This window comes from Marmota monax, unplaced genomic scaffold, assembly GCF_021218885.2.
Source record: "Marmota monax isolate L192 unplaced genomic scaffold, Marmota_monax_Labrador192_F-V1.1 WCK01_AAM20220418_F8-fsc00217, whole genome shotgun sequence".
Lineage (NCBI taxonomy): Eukaryota > Metazoa > Chordata > Mammalia > Rodentia > Sciuridae > Marmota > Marmota monax.
The window spans coordinates 2,663,857-2,688,606 of NW_026692031.1; the positions used below are offsets into that span (position 1 = coordinate 2,663,857).

Below are 24,750 nucleotides of genomic sequence, written 5' to 3' on the forward strand. Positions count from 1 at the left end.
ATATTATTGAACTGAATCAATAGCTCCTTTCAGGAACTTTTCTTAATTCTTGTCCTAATGATGATATTTTGAGTGGAGATACAAATGTCTAGGTCCTGGAAAGCCAAACACATGGGCTTATATAGAATTATTTTATTCTCCAGGATATAAACAGGATGTGGGCCTGTTCTTTTTCTTCAGATTTACTCATCATCTTTTCATTTTAATGAATGGAACTATTTATTGACCCTTAAAGTAATCCATAACCTTTTATGTTTGTTGTGATTTTTTTTTCTAATACAGAAAATGGCGTGATCCCAGAGGACAGGAAGCCTAGTTACTTTCCATTTTATCCAATCCAAATAGCTAGTGCATGAGATCTCATTCCAAATTGAATCATAACCACAATTTTACCACATTACTACTATTGGTAAATGTTTTAAGTAAAACCAAGGATTCTAGGCCCTCTTCCTGATACTCCTGCTAAATCTATGTGTTGTTTAATGCTTTGTGTCTTAGTCTATGCAGTCAGAAAATGGTAGATGGAAACATCAAATGAGACAGACTAGAAAATATTATTAATCCCTTTCCCCAAAGAGGCAACACAATAATTACAGTCTACTATGATTAGCCATGTTAAAATACCACCAAAAGAATTTTAGAGCAATGGTTAGGCTCCGAGGTTCTCGGGGAGGGAATAAGTAGAGAAGCAGCAACCCCTTTGTTGGAACTTTTCAAGAACAATTAATTGTTTTGAATCCTATTACACTCTACTACTATTCCAGAAAGAGATGAATACCAGAATCAGAACAACCATGTCCAGCTTAGCCATTGACCATCTGAGACACACAGACCAGGTCTTCTTACTGTCATTCCTCCCCCAACTTTGAGCTAGAGTAGAGTTTCTTAGATTAGGGTAAGATTTTTTTTTTTTAAAGTATTTCCTTGAATATATCATTAGTGCTGACTCAAATTAATTATGTGACCCGAATCTGTACAGAATCCAAGAAGAGATGGCTTATGTTTATACTTTTTATTGAACTCTAAACTCCAATCAAATTTGGAAATTAAATACAAACAAACACTGTCAAGCCAATGGCATTCAAAGTAACGTGGCTTTATTGTGATGGACAAAGTTCACTGTAACTCAGTCTCTGCTCCTGATGGCTGCAAGACTGGCTGTCATGGTGCAGAAGGTTTTGAATCTAGCCTCCTGAGTCACTCGGATGACAGGTGTGAGCTTCAGCATACTTTTTAAGTCTTATTTTCTCTATTCATTGGTTTTATGAGAAGGAAGGTGAAGAAAGTCTTATTTCACTTGGAAAGATGAAACTTCTAAATAGAACTTATATTTTTAAAATATCTTAAGGGAATAAAATTATTATTTATGTCCAAGAAGAAAAGAACTCTCTTATCTCAATCACCCAAGAGGGGATGTTTGTGATCAAGCTTTGAACATCCATCCACTTGGGTTTTCTTCCAGACCAGTACTTCTCAAAGCATGGTCCCCAGCCCAGAGGCAGCTGTAACTTGTTAGGAATTCAGTTTGGGGATCTTACCCCCGACCCACCAGAGGGGAAATTCCAGGGTGTGGCCCAGAAATCTGTTCTAACAAGACTTACAGGGGAGTCTGACACTAATTCAAATTTGAGGGCCCCAGGTATGGACATTGCTGAGAGTAGTGGTTCTCAACTTAGGTTCACATTAATATTTTTCTAGGGACTTAAAAAAATTCCTGATGCTCAAGGCTCACATCCAAACCAGTTAAATCAAATTATCTGGGCAATAGGATTCAGTTTTGGAAGCTGAAGATGCAACATGCAGAGAAGCGGTGCCTTCTATCCCGGCTGCTCTAGTGTGAACATGGGCCAGCAGCATCAGTACCAGGAGGGTGGCTGGAAATGCAGCCCCCCAGGCCCTGCCTGGACATACTGAGCCAGAATGTGCATCACAAGAAGCTACCTTGGTTGGGCTGTTGTGTAGGCAGTGTTTGATTCTTTGTATGGTGGGAAGTCCTTATCAGCTTGTGTTGATGTACTGTATCCCTGTAGTGTTCTCTCCTCGTGATGAGTGATACAGACATCTTGTTTTTTTCTTTAACAGGACACAACAGACTACGTCGCCTATGTAGCTAAGGACCCTGTTAATCGCAGAGGTAAGCCATGCTTGACCCACAACATTGCTCATTTGTATACAGCCAGGCTTAACACTCGTACCAGATGTTCCTCATTAGCTCAGTTCCCTTTGCCAAAACGAACATGTGTCATATCATATTATGAAGGATAATTGAGATTTGCAAGGGTAGCAGCATCACCTGGCTGAATTAAGAGATGCTGGACGTTGCTAAGCTTAAAACACAAATCTGTATCCTGATGGCTACGGTTCGCTACAGCTGACTTAATACATTAGCAGATCCCACCTGTGCTCCGATAGTGTCCTTGGTTACACTTTGAAGACTCTATCCTCCTGCCCAGGGTCAGCTCTCTGTGTATGCCCACTGTTGATTCAGCCACCTGAGCTACCTCTAACTGTCCTACCCAGCTCACAGCCCAGTGTCCAAGCTCAGGGTGCCTTTCCTTACCCCACCTTAAGCTTCTAGGCTTACACAGGCTAGATGGGGGTGGGTGTTCCTTTACAATACCAAGACCCATTGGATGATAAGACACTTGGGGTGGTGGGGCTGACCTATGCCTTGGTACTCTTGACGGCTAGGCAGCTCCTTATGTGTTATACCACAGCTGCAATCAAAAACTCATCGATGGCCACTCCCACCACTGGTATTTATAACAATACAAACCACTTCCTTCCACTACCAGCTGGCCCCCCCACATCCTCCCAGACCCTACCCCATGTACCAACTGCTGATTTTCCTGCTGGCTTGGCATCCTATTTAAATCCATAACCGCACACGTGTATTCTCTCCCATTTAAAAATTTCGATATGAATGAGATCTTAGCATTCTGTTTTTTCCCCCTCCCTGCAACCCTCTATCTCAGAAATATTTTCAAGACAACCCATATGGGTAGATTGATCCACAGTGTGGAGACCTGCTCCCTAGGGATTCCTGCAAGCTCCTTCTTTCTTAGGCATGATGTTGTATGACTCATGACTCCTCCTAAAGAGGCATTTGCAGAGCAAGGGGTTAAATAGTTAATATGTCAATGGCTCTTGCAAACGGAACCTAACCTGGCTGTAAAAATTCTCATTTCTGTGTAAGTGTGTGTGAGGATTATTTTCCACCTGGTCTTTTTCAACCCTGGGTTAATAAGCAGTGAATCGATGGGGGTTGTCTTTCCTTTGAATGGTTTCTTTAGATTGAAGATAACAAGACTTTACAACCAGTTTTTAGCTATTGTTCTCTCCCAGGCCTGACCATCCATCACCAAAAACTATCATTTTGGTTGGGTGGCAGATAGGAGGACTTCTACAGATGAGGTCATATAGGTTCTAATCCAGACATCTTCCTATTTTCTAATTGTCACTTCTGAGCAGAGATGAGGTAATTATGAAACGTTGAGGATAGAAGAAGAGGGACCTGGGTGGTCTTGATGACCTCAGAATGGTCCCCATGAGGGCTTCCCTGCCAACATGATGTTCTGGTCCACCATTTCTCAGGGGAAGCAGCTGCTCAGTGATGACTGCAGATGACTAGTATTTGTCACAGGTGAGCAGGGGCACACTATCATAGTCAGGACTGTCATCCAGACCAGTGAACACCAACCCACACCAACCACACGTAGCTCAGATTCATGGAGAGTAGGACCATGCCTGTTGTTAAGGTTGGATATGAGATGTCCCCCCAGTTCTCCTGTGCTAGTGGAGGAGGTAAATGATTAGATCATAAGAGTCACAGGTAATGGGTGCATTCATTCAGTTGATGGAGTAGTAGTCTGAATGGACTCCTGGGTGGTGATTGCAGGCAGGTGGGGGGCGTGGCTGGTGGAAGTAGTTCCCTGGGAGCAGGCCCTTGGGAATTCTGTCCTGTCCCTCTGGATCCTCTTTGTTTCTCTCTCTGCTTTCTGGCGGCCACGAGGCAAGCAGCTTTCCTTCACGGCTCTCTCTGCCACCATGTTCTGCCTCACCTAAGGCCAGAGCAATGGATTTGGCCAACAATGGACCGAACCTCTGAAACCGTGAGCCCAAGTAAACTTCCTTCTCTAAGTGATTCTTGTCAGCTCTCCCGGTCACGGTGACAAAAAGATGACCAGCACACCTACCCTTTGAGGAGAATCCTATCAAGGAATTTGCAGCCATCATTATCTGTCATGCCTCTGTTTTGTACCCACGGGAGGCAGTGTGGGTGGAGAGGGGAGTCTGGCTGCATCTCTGTGCAACCTTGCCATGAACTTGACTGCAGAGCCTCTGCCTCCATCCCACCTGTGTCACCCAGCATTTCCTCCTCCCAGGGAGCCAGGGAAGGGCCTTTTCCCAGCTTCTTCTATCTTTCCTCCCCTAGGCCAAGGTTTAATTTAGTACGAATGCCTCTACCATTGACAATCAGATTAGTAAGAGTTCTGGATGTGAGGTTCTGACTTAGGCTCTCAAGTATCTAAGTCCTCCTTCAGACACCTGTAGGTCCGTGTGCTCCAGCAAGCCTTGAAGCACTGTAGTTCCTTGGGCCCCAAGCCTGCCAGAGTTGTGACACCTCGGGGTCTCTGCAAGTCTTCTGTTGAAACCCTACAGTAATAGGTTATTGTCCCTTGCTGCTGTTACTGTTTGTTTCCATGATCATTCCTGCTTATGAATTTTTGCATATCATTTTGGCTTCTCTAGAAGTATTTTAAACTTTTCAATTAGGGCATGATGATTATAAGTAATTATAAGATTTGTTGTGACATATTTGTACATGTACATAATGAAATTTGATGAATTTCATTCCCCAATATCTTCCCTGGCCCTCCTCCTCTCTAACTCGGATTCCTTCCTCTATCCTAATGATCTTTTTTTTTTTTTTTTCTATTTTCATGAGACCCTGCTTTTCCTTTACTCTATCTCTCACTTCTGCATATGAGAGAAAACATGACCCTCAACTTTTTGAGTCTGGCTTATTTTACTTAACATGATTCTCTTCAGTTCCATCCACTTTTCTGAAAGTGACATAATTTTGTTCTTCTTTATGGCTGAATAAAACTCCATTGTGTATATATACCATGTTGTCTGTTTCCATCCATTTGTTGACAGACACCTAGGCTGGTTATATAACTTGACGATTGTGTGTGTGTGTGTTTTTTTTTTTTTTTAGGCTGCTATGACTTGAATTCTTTTAGATACATGTATAGGAATGGTGTTATGGCTTAGATGTGAGGTGTCCCCCAAAACTCGTATGAGACAATGCAAGAATTTTCAGAGGTGAAATGATTAAATTAAGAGGCATAGCCTACTCAGTGGATTAACTGGTTGATAACTGTAGTCAGGAAGGATGTGGCTAGAGGAATGAATCACTAGGGTTCATATTTTGTCCCTGGTGAGCAGAGTTCTCTCTGCTTCCTGGTTGCCAGAGTTGCTTCCCTCTGCCATACCCTTCTGCCACATATTCTGCCTTCCCTTGAGCCCAGAGCTATAGAGTTGGCTAATCATGGACTGAACTTAAATTTTCTTAAAAGAAAATAAACTTGGGCTGGGGATGTGGCTCAAGTGGTAGCGCGCTCGCCTGGCATGCGTGGGGTGCTGGGTTCGATCCTCAGCACCACATAAAAAAATAAAATAAAGATATTGTGTCCACTGAAAACTAAATATAAGTATTAAAACTCTCTCTCTTAAAAAAAATAAGAAAATAAACTTTTCTTCCTGTTGTTCTTGTAAGGTATTTTGATCACAGCAATGAATAAGCTGACTGAAACAGAAATTGATATGGATAAGTGGGGTTGTCACTATGACTAACCTGACCATGTTGTTCAGAAGCCTTTGGAGCTGATTTGCAGGGGGGAGGATTTTGAAAAATATACAGATACAAGCCAGAAAAGCTTTATAATGATGTAAGCAGAGATTAAGGAGTGATTCTGAAAGGAGCTCAAAAGCCAGTAGGACTATGGACAGTAAAGATGGGGCTCATGAGGTTTCAGAGAAGGAAGACGGTATTGGAAATTGGACTAGAAGCCATTCTCATTACATTCTGACAAAGAAATTGTCTACGGTTTCCTATGTCCCAAAACTTTCTGTGAAGCTGAATTTAAAGGTGGTAGATGAATTAACCTGGTGGAGGAAATTTCAAGGCAGCACAGCATTCAGGGGATTATAGCAAAGTTTATTGTGATAATCAAGAGCATAAAGCAAATAATAAAGATTTGAAAAACTTGCAGTTTGACCAGAAAATTGTGAGTAAAAATAGAGCTTAGGAAGCTGTGGTGGTTAAAGAGATTATAACCATTCAAGAGATGCTGAACTATTTTACTCAGAGATAATAGAAAAGATGGCTTATGGGCATCCCAGAAATTTGCAAGACCATACCTATGTCAGACTTGAAGGTGAAAATAGAAGAGGTGGGGGAAGCACTGTGCTTGTACAGAGAGTGTCTAGGAAGTTGTCTCTCTGAGCTCAGACACCCAGGCACATAAGGGCTACTGCAGCCATGGTCCCAGGAGGCGTGGCTACTGCTCAAGATGGCAGAAGACCTTGACATCAACCACCTGGTGCTGGTTCTGCAGGAATGCAGGATGCTGGAACTAGGTGGTCATGGAGACTTTACTGAGATTTCAGAGGAATGCCTGAGAGGCCAAGCAAAGAGTAGCAGGGCTGGAATCCCAGCAGGCAGCCCCCTGAGAGGGCAACTCATGAGAAGGAAGTAGAAGTTGCAGTGGAGACCTCCAAGATTAAGAGATGACAGTCACGTGGAATGAATGCTGAGGAAAGCTGCAGGAATCAAGCAAAGAGAAGCCAAGAAAGAGGCCACATGGGTTGCAACCAACAAGACTATAGGGTAGGTCTACACCAACCCTAAGGTGATAACATTATCATGCCATGTACCGTAGATACTGGAGCTGTAGGAATTGTTTGTTCAGTTGAATTTCGATCTTTTTGGTCCTGTCCCTTCTTTTTGTGCCCATATTTCTCTATTTGGGAACAGAACTAGATACTCTGTGTCCTTATGTGTTGGATATATGTAACTTTCTTTTGATTTTTTACAGGAGCTTACTTTGAGAGTTTGCCTTGAGTCTTGGTGGAGACTTTGAACTTGGACTTTTGGACAATCATAGAACTGTTAAGACTATGAGGGCTCTTGGAAGTTGACTGAATGTATTTTTCATTGTGAAATGGGCATGAATTCTGGGGCAGAATGTTATGGTTCAGATAAGAGGTGCTCATGTGTGAAATGCAAGAAAGCTTAGAGGAGAAATGATTGGGTTATGAAAATCTTCAACCAATCAGTGCATTAATCATCTGATAGGAATTTAGCGGGTGGTAACTAGGCAGATAGGGTGTGACTGAAGGGTCACTGGGGGCATGCCTTGTTGAACTTTGTCCTTGTTGAGCTTAGTTCCCTCTCTGCCTCCTGGTGCCATATCTAGAGCCACTTTCCTCTACCACACCCTTTACCATGATGTTCTGCCTCACCCTGGTCCCCAAAGATGGAGTCGGCCATCTGAGAGCCCCCAAATGAACTTTTCCACCCCTAAAATTGTTCTTATCAGATCTTTTGGTCACAGCAGTGAAAAAGGTGTCTAAAATAGTCTGATTTTGGTCATTGTGGTTGAAAGACCTGGGGGGGGGGGAACCCAACAATTTAGAGGAGGGAAAAGTTTATTTTAGATTCACAAGTTTCAGAGTTTAGTCCATGATTGGTCAACTCCATCACTCTGGGCCTGAAGTGAGGCAGAGTATCATGGTAGAAGGGTATGGCTGAGGGCTGGGAAACAGAGAATGAGGCACCAGAGAAAAAGGCATGTCCCCAGTGACCTGCTTCTTCCTTCCAGACCCTTGCCGCCTACAGGTCTCTCCAAGTACAATATTTCCTTTAAATTATTAATCCATCAAATGGATTAATCTACTGATTTGGCTATAGATATCATAATCTAATCATTTCACCTCTGCATGAGTTTTCAGGGGACATCTTATACCCAAGATATTACAGGAGTGTTGCTTTGGAGATGTGACTAGTACATTAGGGACTTGAGAAAGAACTCTCACTCTGAGATTGTCCTTTGGTTAATCTAGGGACTCTACATCCTGAGTGACTCATTTAGATCACAAGATGATTCACACTTTCCTCTTCCTTTTTGATTAGTGATTGACTGTACCCCTATTTGCTGAACAAGATCTATGAGATCATGTGAAACAGGTAAAGGGTTGTCTTTCTTTCTCTCCGCCCCCCTCTCTCTCTCAACCCCCAAAGCCTCACACATGGTAGGCAAGTGCTGTGCAGCTGAGCCATATCCCTAGCCCTTGGATATTACTCTTGTGCTCACGTCATTAGTATTTCTGGATCTTATTCAGAACTTGAAAAAAAAAAAAAAAACCAACTTAGAACTTACCTATGTTTCCATTTTTTTTTTTTTTGGGGGGGGGGGGCACTGGGGATTGTACCCAGAGGTGCTTTTCCGAGTCATATCCCCAGCCCTTTTTATTTTGAAACAGGTTCTCATTAATTTGCTAAGGGCCTTCTTTAGTTGCTTGGGCTGCCTCAAACTTGTGATTCTCCTGCCTCAGCCTCCAGATTTGCTTGACTTACAGATGTGTACCATCATGCTTCACCATTTTTCCATTTTTGTGTGAGAATGAGGCATCAGAACGAGGTGAAAAGACAGAATGGAAGTCTTCAACTTTGACCAAGTTATTAGTATAGCCCTGAATAGATTCACTGTTTTTCAGGAAATTGGAATTCTTCTATTTTTTCCCCTCCGTATTTAATTTTAAACTAAGACTTGTAAATATTTAAAATATACAAAATGATTACTTTTTTTTTTCACAGTACTGGAGGTTTAGCCTGACACTCTACCACTGAGCTACACCCCAGCCCTTTCTAAATTTCATTTTGAGACAGGGTCTTACGAGGTTGCCCAGGCTGCCTTAAAACCTGAAACCTCAGCCTTCCGAGTAGCTGGGATTACAGGTGTGCACCACCACACCTAGCTTTAATCTATTGATACAGTCAATCATCTTTTGATACAGTCCAAAGTTGACTATAGCCAAACAAATTAGTATACCCATCCCCTTTGTATGTGTGTATAGTGAGAACTTAATCTACTGCCTTAGAAATTCCAGTCAAGCAATCTGTCGTCATTAACTCTAGTCACTGTACTATACATTAGCTCTCGAGACTGCTCATTCTATATAAGGTTACTATTTTTTGTGGACTACAGTTTTTTTCCCTTGGAGTGTCCTTACCTCGTTTTGATATTAGGGTGATACTGGCTTCATAGAATGAGTTTGAAAATGTCCCTCTCTATTTCATAGAATAATTTGAGGATCGTTGGCATTTTTTCTTTATCAATCTGGAAGAATTCTGCTGTATACTCATCTGGTCCTGAGATTTTCTTTGTTGGAAGATTTCTTATTACTGTTTTTAATGTTCTTGTTTGTTATCGGTGTTTAGTTTTTCTATATCCTCTTGGTTCAACTTTTGTATTTCATATGTGTCTAGAAATTTATTCATTTCTTCTAGATTTTCTAATTTATTGGAATGTAAGTTTTCAAAAATAGTTTCTAATGATCCTCTGGATTCATTCATGTCTGTTTTAATATTTCCTTTCACCTCTAATCTATTAATTTGACTCTTCCCCACCCACCCTTCTCTGTCAGTTTGAATAGAAGTTTATCAATCTTGCCCATATTTAAAAAAACAAAACAACAACTCTTTGTTGATTTTTTGCATTGTATTCTTATTCTCTATTTCATTAACTTTGGTTTTGGATTATATTTCTTCTCATTTTGGGAATGGTTCATTTTTGTTTTTCTAAGATTGTGAGGTGATTTATTTGGGCATTTCTTATATAGGCATTTATAGATATAAAATTTCCTCTTAAAATTGCTTTTACTGTGTATCAAAGATTTTGGTTTGATGCTAAGAATTATAAATTTTATCTTCTTTATTGACCGACCCTGTCATCATTCAAAAGTTATTGAATCTTCCTGTGTTTATATAGCTTCTATATTTTTTCTTGCTGTTAATTTCTAACTTCATTCTATTATAATGTTATAATATGCAGTAAATGTTATCATCCTTTACGGATTTGTGATGACTTGTTTTGTGGCCCAAGATGTGATTGATCTATTTTGGATAAAGTTCCATGAACAGCTGAAAAGAAAGTGTCGTCACCTGTTGTTGGATGGAATATTCTGTAGATGTCATGAAGTCCATATGATCTATATAGTATGTTCTAATTCTGTAGCATTTTGCCGATTTTATGTCTGGGTGACCGATTGGTAAGAGGTGTATTGAAATAACTGTTTTATTGTTCTGGGATTTGTCTGAGCCTTTTTGGTAAACAGCATTTGTTTTATAAATCAGGTGCACCTTATGTGTGGGGCATAAATATTGACTATCATTATGTCTTCTTGTTGGATTGTTCCCTTTACCAGTGTGTGTTGACCTTCTTTGTCTCTTCTAACTAATTTTGGTGTGAAGTCCACTTTGACAGATTGAGCAGCTACTCCTGCTTGCTTTCAGGTTTTATTTGCATGGATCTTCGTTTTTCCTCCTTTTACTCTAAGCCTCTGGATGTCTATCGGTGAGATGTGTTTCTTGCAGACAACATATAGTTGGGTCTTATTTTTTTTTTTTAATGAAATCTGACAGTTTGTCTTTTAACTGGAGAACTGAAATTATTTACACACAGTATTATTGTAGAGAGATAATGTATTCTGTCTTGTAATTTTTGTTTCTTTGCAGTGTTTGCTTCAGTGCTAATTCTCATTTGCTTATCTATTCTTCTAATGAGATTTATTCTTTCCTGAGCTCTCTTGGTGTGTGGAATTCCTTTAAGTGTGCTGGCTAAGAAGTCATGAATTTCTTTATGTTTACCTTGGAAGGTTTTTATTTCTTCTTTGATTCTGAAGGATTGCTTTGCTGGATTATAGTAATCTTGGTTGGCAATCTTTTTCTTTTGGGACTCAAAATACATCAGTCCAAATCCTCTTGGATTTCAGGGTTTCTTCAGAGAAATCTGCTGTTAATCTGAGTAATTTTCCTTAAAATGTGACCTGGCCATCTCTCTTGTATCCTCTGAAATTCTTCCTTTTTCTGGATTTTTATCATTGTAATTATAATGTGTCATGTGTCTTCTCTACTTAGGATTCCAAATGCTTCCAGCGTATTGATGTACGACTCATTCAAAGTTTTGGAAGTATCCTGTTATTTCACTGACTATGATGTCAATCACAATAGCCTATATTTCTGCTGTTTCCTCTCAGCCAGTGAGTGTCGTTTGGTCACTTAATGTTGCTCCAGAGTTCTTATACATTCTGGTCCTAGTTTCTGTTTTAGTCAGCTCTGTGCTTCTATGACCAAAAGACCTGACAAGAACAATTTAGAGGAAGAAAAGTTGATTTTGGCTCATAATTTCAGAGGTTCAGTCCTGGGTCGGCAAACTCCGTAGCTCTGAGCCCAAGGCGATGCAGAACACTATGATGGAAAGATGTGGCAGAAGGAAGCAGCCCGAGACAGGACAACTGGAAAACAGAGAGAGGGGAGGTCCACTCGCCAAGGACAACATATAAACTCCTAAGGCACACCCCAGTGACCTACCTCCTCTAGCCCCATCCTACCTGCCAGTAGTTCCCAACCAGTTAATCCATGTGGGTGGGCAGATCCACCAATTAGGTCACCCTCTTATCATCTAATCATTTCACTTCTGAAAATTCTTGCACTGTCTCACATGTGAGCTTTTTGAGCTCAGATCTAAACCAGAAAAGTTTTATTATTTTTGTCTTTAATGCTCTCTGAGAGTTCCCAAGGACACCTTGTCCTCAAGCTGAGATTCTGTGTTTTCCTTGATAAAATATTTTAGAAACTTTCAATTGAGTCTTTTATTTGACTTATTGTACCTTTCATTCCCAAGATTTCTGTTTGGTTTTTTTTTTTTTTTTTTTTTTTTTTTTTTTAGGAATCTCTGTCTTCTTAGTGAAAGGCTCATTCAGATCCTGTTTTATTCCTCCCTTAATTTATTCCTTAGATCTTTTTAAATTCGTTAATCATTTTAACAACCAATTTTTAAAGTACTTGGAGGTTTCGTCTACTTTAATATATGTGAATTCAGTTATTGGGGAGTTACGAACTTTTTGCAGTGTATTTTTTTCTGTTTTCTCATGTTTCTTCTTCTATATTGAGGTTTGCCCGTGCCGGAGGATTCACACTGAGTTTACCAGGGTGGGGAGAAGTGACTTGTCTGTGCCTAGGGCCATACTGGAGGGCCCTTTAGGAGTGCCTGGTGAGACTGCAGGTTTCAAACTGGGGTTTTAAAATGGAGTTGCTTAGGCTCAGGTCTAAGGCCATCCTTACACACATTTGAAGAAACAACATAAAACCAGATCAATGAATGGGATACCAGCCGGAGGATGAAATCTATCAGGTCAACACAGAAGACAACAGTGGTCAAACGGAAAAGCTGACATTAAAGAACCTAAAATGACTCCTTGTCACAGGACATGACATGGAGGGGTCTCTTGCTGGGCCTTCCAGTGGGGGATCACGCCAGACACTGGGAGGCAATGGTAGGCACCAGGGTCTTGACTGGGTGACCTGTGTGTCTCTGGTGCAGAGGGGCCGTCCTGGCCTCTGCTGAATATGCAGTTCTTGGCCTCTCTGCCCAGGCTTCTGCTCCCATGCTGCCTAGTTCCTGAGCACAGAAAAGCTCTTAGGGCAGTTTCAGGCAATGACCTGAGTGATGACAGCCCTGCTTCCAGATCTTTCCCTGCTGGGAGGGAAATGTTCTGTCCCCAGAGTTGCAGGAATCGTGCCCGGCCCTTCTCCAGGGGCAGTTGAGGTGGCTCTGAATGTCCTGTGATGCATCCCGCCGCTTGACTGGTCAGTGTGAACTGTGCCAGACGGCAGCTGGTGTGCGTGGGCTGGCGTCCATCTGAACCTCCCTTTTCAAAGGTCCTGCTGTCACCCTGCTCGTCTGGAGCTCCCAGCCGGTTTCTGCCACAGTCTCACTTAGAATCCAGAGGGAGGCCCTGGGAGGCAAGGGTCTGCCCTTCAGCCAGCCTGTATTTAATCTCCTTCCTGCTGGGCTGCACACACCTGCCCCTCAGGGAAGTCTGCATTTCTGCAAATCTTTAGGATTGTCTGCGGGGAGCCTCCCCGGCCCCAGGCAGCAGCCACAGGCCTGGCACTGAGGGAGTCGATTTCTCTAAGAGACCATTATTCCTGGGCCTCACTGACGCCTGAGTTGAATTCCCCACTTTCCTCTGTTCCCTGTCTCCTGGAGCCGCTGCACAGGACTCTTGTATCTCGGGGAGCCTCCCGTGTGTGCAGGCTGCTCCGGATCCCAGAAGCTGGGTTTCGTCTCCATTGCCAATCCAACCACAGGGGCAAGGTTTTGAGAGAAAGGAAATAGAAGTTTTGTTGATTTGCTAGCAAATGGGAACACACAGGAACTCCTGCCCTTGGGGCTGTGATTCTAACGACTGGGGGTGGTGTTGGGGGGATGCCCTGTGAGGATTCCTAGTTGAGATCCAGGCGGTAGCCTTGAGGGGGCACACCTGCGTCTTAGCGCCTCAGCTCCCAAGTCTGGATTCCTTCCTTCCTGAGGTCAGCGAGCAGGACAGAGGACTAGGCCGAGTCCAGGAAGAATGGTAATCTTGCTGCTTCCGAGGTTAGGGACAGGGAGTGGGAGAAGAGAAGGGGAAAAATGTCAGTTTTTAAAATAAGCCACCAATGGCCGAGCAGCAAGGTTTATATATAAAGCATAAAGCAGATGCCTGTTCTATTACTTTTCTACCATTTTTTTTCACCCTCTTCATCTAGAAGTATTTCTAATGAGCCTTCATATTTATCTCCCTGGTATCAAGACTCCCCAGTTACCACAGTTAACCTGGTGGAAGGGGAAAAGGTCTCTCTTCCTAGTCATTGAGTCCCATGGGAACAACCACCACCAAGATCTCCAGGAGGTAAGGGTCCCCCAGAGGTTGGTGAGGGGGATTTGAAAACCAGGACCAATGGGGGGGCCCAGGCAGTGACATGCGCAGAGGAGAGATGAAACTCCCAAGAGATTCGGCTTTGTTGGGTTCTAATGAAGCATGTTCTTTTCTAAAATTTATGTTTTAAAGTTTTATTTAATTTTTAATTGACACATAACTATTATATATATTCATGAGGTACAGTGGGAGGTTTTGCATACTCCTATACAATGGGTAATGATTAAATCAGAGTAATTAGCATTTCTGTTATCACTGACATTTATCATTTCCTTTTCCTTATGATGAGGATATTAGAAGTTCTCTCAGTTATTTGAAATATATAGTTTATTGTTCACTGTACTCACCTTATTGGGCAATAGCACGACAGAACTTATTCCTTCCAACTAAGTTTTGTACCTGTTGACCAACCTTTCCAACCTTTTCCAACCTTTTCCGTTTCTCCTCCACACCCTTCCCAGCCTGTATAACTAGCATTCTACTCTATTGCTGAGATCAGCTTTTTTAGATTCTACACATAACTGAGAACAGGCAGAATTATCTTTCTGTGCCTGCTTGTTTCACTTAATATAGTGCCCTCCAGGTTTATCAATATTGCTGCAAATGACAAGATTCACTCTTTTTTATGGCTGCCTAGTTTTCCATCATGTTTTATCGATTACATTTTCTTTATCCACTCATCTGTCAATGGTCTCTTAGGCTGATTCCATTTCTTGGCTACTGTGAATAGCCAAGTACAGATTTCTCTTCAATATCTTTATTTCGGTTTCTTGGGGTGAATATCTCTTGAAGACTCTAATTACTGCCCATGACTCCCATGTCCTGCAACCATATATATGTACATATTAGTTCTAAGTGACCTGTTTGGGTCACAAGCAACTACAAAATGATGCTCTAGTTGGACATACAGCTGTCCACAAGGGGCATGTGATTCATGCAATTTTTAGTCACAATGGCACCCTGATTAACCCCCCTCTGGTACTCCCTGGAGTGACACATGAAAAGTCATATCTGAGATTTAGGTGATGCTGCCTTAGTAGGAGAAAAACTGACATATTCAACCTTAAAAATTCCTGAGACATCCTGTGCTCTTCACCCAAGATTTTCCTAACAGTGGGAGAGATGAGGAACGGACTCAAGTGAAACCTGCAAATGGGATACACTACCACAGATAGCCAGACTCCCTTATTCTGGCCTTTAGTAATAGGTGGTTATCTCATTTTTTTTTCTTTTTTCTTTTCTATTTTTCAAGTACCAGGGATTGAACTCGACCACTGAGCCACCTCCTCAGCCCTATTTTGTATTTTATTTAGAGACAGGGTCTCGCTGAGTCCCTTAGCACCTCACCATTGCTGAGGCTGGCTTTGAGCTCTCAATCCTCCTGTCTCAGCCTCCCAAGCTGCTGGGATCACAGGCGTGCACCACCATGTCCAGCAATAGGTGGTCATTTCAGTGAAAGGGATCTGTTTCTTTTAACCCTGGAAGGCAGTAGGCCCTAAGAAGTGATTTTTTTCAGAAAGGCTTTACATAATAAGAACCTATCACCGGGCACCGTGGTGCATACCCCTAACCCCAGCTCCTCGGAGGGGCTGAGCAGAAGGATGACAAGTTGGCAGTGTAGGTGAGTAAGCAACACACTGCCTCAAAATAAAATAAGGACTGTGGGTGCCACTGAGTGGTGGGGACCCGTGGGTTCAACCCCCAACACTGCAAACAAAACGAAAAAACCCATTGGTGGAAAAAACTGTAGTTTTGCCTCTAACTATTCTTTTCCCTAGAAACAAAGCCTCATGTGAGTAACGGGTGCATGCAATGACTTACTCTCTTATTTTTCTCTTCAGTTTGCCCAGGAGGTTAAATGTTTTTCCTAGTGACAGTGTGGCTGAGGGTTCATCCCCCCAGCCACTGGTGCTGAGATCGTTTCCCACGCGGGGCTCTTGGGAGCAGTGATTGTTACCAACAGTGCCAGGTCCCCAGTCTTACCCCTGTGCTCAGTTCCCAAGTCCACCTTTGTCACCCGGGAAGCTGGGCTCACGCACGCCCAGCCTGCTCCTGGTGTCACTCAGGAGTCTGACCCAGGCCCTCCCCATCGGGAATTGCAGGCCCAGCCTGGTGACGTCCTCCTGAGGGGTTCCTGACCCACCCCACCCCTGCTGCCACTTGGTCTTTCTTTTCCCTTGTGGTTCTGGGTCCCCCCACCCCAACTTTCTTGCGGCATCCTTTGAAAGTCGGAGTGCCTTGAGCCCTGTGTGACCCGGCCAGCTGTGGGGACCTCCCACCGGCCTCAGGCCAAGCCAGGAACACCCTCAGACACTGATGAAGGTGTTTTGTTGTCCCACACACTGAGAGCCCTGACCCAGCCCTCCCTAGACTCTCCCGTAAACCCGGCCTCGCCATCCCCCCACCCGCTGTGGCCAGACCCAGGTCCAACATTCCTGTTTCTCATTGCTGTCACCAGAGGACCTGACCACAACGACAGAGACGAGGAAGCGTTTAATTGGGGCTCTCGGTTTCAAAGGTCTCAGTCCACAGATGGCTGGGGACTCCATAGCTCTGGGCCTCCATTCTCTGCCTGCATAGCAGCAGGACATGAAGGGATCTGCTCACCAGGGACAACATACAAACCCTGAAGGCGTACCCCCCAGTGACCCACCTCCTCCATCCACACCCTACCTGCCTACAGTCACCTCCCAGGTAATCCAGCTCAGGGGATTGACACACTGATCAGGTGCCGCCTCTCACAATCGAGTCATTTCCCCTCTGTTCTTTTCCTTGTCACACATATGAGCTTTTGGGGGACATGTAGTATGGAAATCTTAACAATCCCTGTTCTCCGGTGTCCTTAGTAAGAACAACCCAAGGCCCTCTGGGGGGGTTCCCCCTAATAATTGCTCTGTACTGATCGCCAGGCATTTGAAGCTCCTATCATTGGAATACCAAATGGACCCTCTGGTGATGGTTTGGGGTACTCCCTTGTGGGTATATCCAAGTTTTCAGCTGTGGGTTCAGTGGGGAAAAAATTGCCCAGAAACACCGCCCCCCCAAACCACCTGCTTGTCTTATTAGTAATGATCTCTTCCTGGCTCCCCACTTGTCTACTCCTGCCACCTGTCAACAAGACATCAGCCTTCCTAATTCATCCTGCTGACTCTGATCTCATCTCCCACCACCTCCCCCCCACCACCCCCCGCCCACGGCCGCTGCACCAACTTTGGGATCATCCTTGGACATGACTGGCAGGCTGCTGCCCCAGGGCCTTTGTACTTATTAGACCCAGTACCTAGGACCTTCCCATGCTTCCTTCCTGGCTTCCTTCCTATGTCCTCTCCAATGTCACCTCCTCTCATCATCTTGTGCATTTACCTGATACCAGAATCCCCCTTTATTTTACCTTTTCTCCATGGTTGTGTTAGTTCCTTGTGGGTACTGTAGCAAATGACTACAGAGTAGGTGGCGTCAAACAAAGAAACTTATTCTCTCAACCTTCTGGAGGCCAGGAGTCTGACATCAGGAGTCAGCAAGCCCTCATGTTCTCCAAAGGCCCTCGTGGAGGCTTTCTTGACCCTTGCAGTTTTGGACGGCTCCCAACATTCCTTGGCTTGCGGCCCCATTGCTCGGATCTCTGCCTCCATTTTACCTCATCCCTTCCTAATCTGTGTCCATGTCTTCTCTTCTTTTGTCTCTTATAAGACACATGATCTTTTTTTTTTCTTCTTTTATTTTTTAAAAAAGTGTTCTAATGACTTGTACATTACAGCAGAGTGCACGCTGACACATTGTACACAAATGGAGCACAACTTCTCCTTCCTGTGGCTGAACATGGTGCAGAGTCACACTGGTTGTGCAATTATACATGTATACAGAGTAATAATGCCCATCTCATTCCACCATCCTTCTCCCCCATACACCTCATCCCCTCCCCTCACTCCCCTCTCCCAATCCAAAGTCCCTCCATTCTTCCCTACTGCCCCCTGTCCCCCATTATGGATCAACATCCACTTATCAGAGAAGACATTTGGCCTTTGGTTTTCTGGGTTTGGATTATTTCACTTAGCATGATATTCTCCAGCTCCATCCACTTACCTGCAAACACCATAATTTCATTCTTCTTTAAGGCCACATAATATGCCATTGTGTATACTTACCATATTTTCTTTATCCGGTCATCTGCTGAAGGGTACCTAGGTCAGCTCCATAGCTCAGCTATTGTGAATTGAGCTGCTATAAGCACTGATGTGGCTGCATTCCTGTGGTATGCTGATTTAAAGTCCTTTGGGTATAAACAGAGGTGTAGGATAGCTGGGTCAAATGGTGGTTCCATTCCCAGTTTTATGAGGAATCTCCATACTGCTTTCCAGAGTGGTTGCACCAATTTGCAGTCCCACCAGCAGAGTATGTGTGTGCCTTTTCCCCCACATCCTCACCAGCACTTGCTGTTGCCTATATTCTTGATAATTGCCATTCTGACTAGGGTGAGATGAAATCTTAAAGTAGTTTTGATTTGCATTTCTCTAATTGCTAGTGCTGTTGAACATTTTTTCATATATTTGTTGATCGATTGTATTTCTTCAGACATATAATCTTAATTAGAACAGGAACTCTGTGTTATTTCTTGCTCCATCCCCAGATCCTAGGGCAGGGTCTAGAGCATGCTAGATGCTTGGTAAATGTCTATTGAATGACATCTTCAGTAACTATTTTGGACACACCATTTTGTGCTCCAGTGCAAGAATTTTTCCAGGATATGCATACCTCTAAGGCTGGATTACCATGTCTTTGTTCATCCTCAGCTTTTCTGAAATTATTATCCCACAAGTGACAGAGAAGGGCTCCTTTGATTTAACAATTGACACTTTCAGACTTTTAAACTCCTGCCAGCCTGATGGGTGTAAATGCAATCTCCTTGTAGTTTTAATCTGGTCCTCTGGTGCTGGGACACATGTTAGATGACCACTAGCATGCTAGCTTGATTTTTAAATTTATTACCTATCTTGGATCAAAAACTTTGAACAATGAGCAGCATATGAATACATAAAATGAACAGGCTATGGTTGGCTGATAAACCTGCCAGAGTTTGAGGAATCTCCTTTGCTCTGGTGAGCATGCTCTAGGTAAGTGGGGAGCCATCAGCCCAATGAAAGGAAGAGATAGTCACTACTGTTTAGCAGGATATTTTAGTCAGTTTTTCATTGCTGGGACCAAAAGTCCTGACAAGAACAACTTAGAGGAGGAAAGTTTATTTTGGCTCATGGATTCAGAGGTTTAGTCCATGGTTGGCTGAATCCATTGTTCTGGGTCCCAGGTGAAGTAGAGCATCATGAGAGGAGGAAAGCAGCTCAGGGCAAGGCATGCAGGGAGCAGAGAGAGATGGAGGGCTCTTAACTAAGGTGCTCTTACAGACACTGCTGCCCCCCGTCAGGCTGAAGAACTTGAGTTAAGTGGCTTCAGGAAATGGACTCCAACCTCGCATTAACTAGGTCGAAAACATTTTTGTTCTGACTTTTTAAATCAGTGGATAACACTGTGTGATTCTATCCTGTTGTACCCTAACACTGAAGTCCGCTAGGGCCTTCTGTGTCCATGGACTCCACATCTTTGGATTTGCAGATGGAAAATATTTAGAATAACAATACAATAGTAAAAATAGTACACATAAAAATAGAATATAACAACTATTTGCATAGCATTTACATTGTATTAGCTACTTTAAGTCATCTCAAAGTGATTTCGAGCATAGGGAGAATGTGTGTAGGTTGTGTGCAAATATATGCCATTTTGTATGGGGGAATTGACATCCTCAGATTTTAGTATCCTCAGGAGATCCTGGAATCAATTCCCCACATATTTTAAGGGAAGACTATAGATATTTATTACGGAATGGTTAAATCTAACTAATTAACCAATGCATTACCCTCACATAGTTTTACTTTTTTAATAGCAACCATTTTCTTTTTTACATTTTCAATAATACAATATTTTCTTATTAACTATAGTCATCTTGCTGTACAATTGGTCTCTGGAAATTTATTCTTCTTTCTCACTGTAATTATATATCCTTCACCCAACATCTCTCCATCCCTTCTCTCCTGAACACCCACTTCCCTCTTGTGATATGTACCATTGTACTCTCTACTCCCATGAGATCAGCTGTTTAAAAATTAAGTCTATAGATTCCATGACATCCCTATCAAAATACCAAGGAAATTCACAGAAGTAAAAAAGAGCAATCCTAAAATTTATATGGAATCACAAAAGATCCTGAATAACCAAAGCAATCTTGAGCAAAAGGAACAAAGCAGCCCACTACCTTTCTTCAAATTATGCTGCAAAGTTGCACTAAGAAAGCAAGAGTTTGAGCATAAAACAGACACATAGACCCATGGAACAGAGTAGAAATCCCAGAAATAAATCCATGCATTCACAGCCAGCGGATTGTCCATAAAGGTGCCAAAAACATCCGCTGGGGAAAGGATAGTGTATTCAAAATTTGTCATTGGAAAATCTGGGTATCTACACGCAGAAGAATACACCTAGATGCTGTCTCTCTCCATATATAAAAGTCAACTAAAATGGATTAAAGACATAATCGTAAGACCCCAAACTATGAAACTTTTAGAAGAAAATAGGGAGAATGTTTCATGACGTTGGTCTGGGCAAGGATTTTTGGGGGTCAGAACTCAAAAGCTTAGTTAACAAAAATCAGATCTGGCAAATGGGATTATATCAAACTATTAACTATTTTTTTTTTAACTGAACTAAACTTCTCAGAGAGAAACCATAAGTCAAGGGTTATAATGACAATAAGAACTTAGGCAAACAGGAAAGAAATAGTAAAGCTGGTAAGATTGACTTCCCGTTTGGACACTTTGTAGGTGTCAATTTCAAAGTAAAAATGATCATCTAATCAGAAAAGATAAGAAATCAACTCCTCCAAATTAAAAATCGTTTTAAAAAGTGTCTCAAAGATGGAAAGATAAATTTTCTAACCATTGACATTCACAGTAGTCAAAAAGAGACTCATGTTGGCCAGTGAACTCCACCAGTAAGAAAATGACACTCCTGCTGGCTGTCAATGCCATCAAAAGGACCAGGTTCCCCAGAAGTGACCGAGTGGACCATGCTTCCATCTTGCTGGTCCTCTGACCCATGTTTCTCCCTTCTCCATCATCTCACCTCTTCATTCTGAGCACATTGCTCTGGGTCTCCCTCATCATCCTCCTTGCTTGGGAACTGTGCCTTTGGCTGCCATGTCCTCGTGGACACGTGAAGCCCAACACTGCTACCCAGGTCTGATGGCCGCCTTTTGGGGGGACTCATCTTTTGATGTTCATGCCAGATCCTCTTGGATGTGGCTTCTGGCTAAAGACCGGCAAAGCTCTCAGAGAAGATACCAGGCTCCCAAGATGACATCCGGGGTTCATTTGGGGTGTGGAGTGAGCTTCTGGGATACATAAAGGCCACTTTTACAAAAGGAATCCTCAGACCAAGCAGTGGATGATATTGTTTTCTCCATTTATTGGGGGCCATGCCAGGTCCCAGGACCGAGTCCTGATTTAATTCCTGTGAATAGTGATAGTGATAGTGAGCTCATGTGCCGGCTCTCTATCTGTAGGCTGTGCCACCCTCTGTCACTTAGACTGGTAGGGCCTGGTCCTCACCCTGCTAGGGCACTTGCACCTAGGCCCTTGCACTGCTCCAAGCTGCCTGGCCTTACGTGACAGCACACCCTTTATAGCCTTCATGTGTATTGGAGTTGAGTCGAGGTGAGATGTAAGTGAACTGCCCTGAACAAGCCTCCTTTTCTCTTCTCCATTTCAAATGTTAGCTGTGGCTTCTCTCCTTTAAAAAAAGAAAAAAGACTCTACTTTCTGACCTTTTCCCCTCTTACTCTATGGTTCTCCAAAGTTCCAGACAATTCCGTTGGCTGGTGCTGATGCGGAACCGTAGGGGCCAGTAAGTGTGGCTGGAAGCCCGCAGATAGGTTGGGGGGGAACCATGTCATGCTGGATTTTGCTTCTTCAAGTCTGACCCTCCACTTCCTTTTGAGCTTGAGCATGAGGCTTCCATTTGTATTCATCGGTGACTTGTGCCATCGTGATCCTTGCTTAATACGGGCTTGCTATGTGACTATCCAGGACTATGCTTAATAATAATAATACCCACAATAAAATCCAATAATATCACGAATCAACATATAAACGGTATCTAGGACACCCACACCTTTGTACATGAATTCTTTGCCTGTCGCTAAAATAGGACTGCTCTATCTATCTGATGGGTTACACTGAGATCCAAAGCAATGGTGTGCTCGCCCGCATTCTTCCCTCCAAATACTGTTCCCTGGGTCCACCTATAGTCTGGGGGATTAGCAGACTGAGGGTCCAGGGCTGTCTTGTGGGTGAACCGCCAGTATCTAGCTGGCTCTGGGCAGATGAGCGTGGAGGTGGTAGGGGTCTCTGCCCCCTTCCTGTCTACATGAGGCCTCTTTCTGGCATGTCCTGGTTTCTCTTGCAAGGTGGGTGCAGTTCCATGTCTCCCTAGTCACTGCCACCCCTTGGGAATAACTACCAAGCGCCTTGCTGGCGGTTCCATGGGCTTCTGGAGGGAGGAAGCCTCCTTGGCAATACGTGGTGGCTGTTGGCAAGAGAGAGACGGAGCGTTGATAGGCATCTGTCATTTTTCTCCAGGAGAATTCCTTTATCCCATTTGTAGCAAGACTGTGTGTTGTGCTTGTCAAAAGACAAAATTATAACACACTTAGTCATAGATCTCCTTTATTTGTGATTCATGAATTGGGGGATTCTCCTTCTAAAAATAGAGAGCTCCCACAGGGCCAAGCAGAACAGTGGGTTTTGTAAAGTGGGAACAAGGAGACAGAACACTTAAAAAAAAATAGCCTGATTGGTCAAGATCAGGTTACTTATTTTAAACTTTTTTGGGGTGGTGGGGAGGTAAGGGCTAAAGCAGAGGGCATTTCTTATTATACTGGCTCCTGTTTTCTGGAGAAATTGGTCTATTTCGGGATCTGTCCGCTTCCTTCAAGTTTCCGTATGGTAATGGGGCAGTTGTCAGGAGGGACTCCGTGTTGGTCTGGTCTGGTCTGTTGGGACACAGGCAGGAGCTCAGGGCAAACAATGGTCTTGGTCATTTTGTTTAGCACGTTGCTCCTGGTGACAGGCCCGCAGTGTCTGGAGGTCTCACATCAGGACACACTGTCCTGGTGCGGAGGCGGTCCTGCTGGTACCTGCCCTCGAACCCTTGAAAGCCCTCTCAGGCCGCTCCCCCCGCCTCTGGGCACTGTTCTGGTCCACCAGCTCCCTAACTTTTATCCCTTCTTCCTCTCAAGCTGCCTTCCTGAGAATCTGCCTGAAAATCCAGTCCCAGTTTTGTGTGGGACGTGGCTTGCACGTTACGGGGACGGGCACACTGGCTAATACCTCTTTACCACCATTCGAAGAGGTTGTGCTTCTTACTATTTCCAGCGACTGCCTTTTGTGGTCTACATTGTACTCCCACTGAAAAGTCACCAGACCACTGTCTCCAAGTCTGTTGAGCAGAGGAAGGTTCATTTAACAGCTCTCAGTTTAAATCCACTGCTTCAAGCCCACGGGGACTTAATGGGACTCCGTTGGTGCAAGATCAGGCTCTAGGCTGTGCTGAGGTCTCCTTCCAAATGCTGTTTCCCTAACAAGGTTAGGATTGATGGTTTGAAGACTCTAAAGATATTGAAGCACCACCAATTTGGACTTAAAAGTCCTTTCTTTAAAAATAGAACCTATAATTTTGCAGACAGCGGGTTCTTAAAAAAAAAAACGAATGCCTTCCACCATAGCTGTGGGATTTCCAGAGATGATGGTGTAGTCAGTTCTGCTGAGACGGATTCTGAAGCAAGAAGACACCTCCTTTTCTCTCTGACCCCAAGAAGGAGCTCTTGGTTGAGGAGCTGGGGAGCTCCCGCATCTGTCTCTAATTGCCTGTGTCCCCTTCTCTCTCAGCTTGTCACATTCTGGAATGCTGTGACGGATTGGCCCAAGACGTCATTGGCTCCATTGGCCAAGCCTTTGAGCTGCGGTTTAAGCAGTACCTGCAGTGTCCTTCCAAGATTCCTGCTCTCCAGGACCGGTGAGTAGTGCTGCCCGCCACTTGCTGAAGCCCCTCTCTCTGTTTTATGACATTTTCTTTGAAAACGATGTCCCCAAGCCATACTCTGGTCACACCCAGTTCATCCCAGGGCTTCCTGGGCTCAGAGACACCTGCTCATGCTGGGCTCGGGCACGGGAAGTCACAGATGGAAGGCAACATATGGGTGATGCTTTGAATGTGTAGAAAATATTTTCTTGAAACTATAGTGATAGTAACCAAGGTTACCAAAAAGCAACTTCATTGTGATATTTTGTTCTGTTTCTTGTGCGACCATGTGATTTTTCCATATGTCACCTCCTTAGGTCTGTGCTATCACAGATCCTAAACGTCCCATTGTCCTTGCTATTACAATTAGCCAGCATCCTGCTGCAAGGAGCACCTACTGGCTGCCAGCTCCCCATCTGCTTTATTGTCCTTTGTGGCCTTTGGAGTCCTTTGTCTGCTGTGTGACCTTGGGCAAGTTCCTTAAATTCTCTGAGTCTAGGAGCTTCACCTGTAAAATAGAGAGTTTGGCTTCAGTGTTGGGTGAAACAGTGATTGTCAACAGCACTTATGAGA

At 43.5% G+C, this 24,750-nt stretch overlaps 1 protein-coding gene across 1 annotated transcript in view; it reads left to right on the top strand.

Annotated features, from left to right (window-relative positions):
- The window catches only part of LOC124099125 (SHC-transforming protein 3), a gene marked incomplete at its 3' end in the record, with an annotated part of 133,523 nt that overhangs the window by 93,898 nt on the left and 14,875 nt on the right, over positions 1–24,750 (top strand). Inside the window, exons 6-7 of the mRNA XM_058582686.1 lie at positions 2,083–2,134; positions 24,045–24,171. Of these exons, the coding sequence (XP_058438669.1) occupies positions 2,083–2,134; positions 24,045–24,171 (179 nt within the window). The remainder of the gene's footprint in view (positions 1–2,082; positions 2,135–24,044; positions 24,172–24,750) is intronic.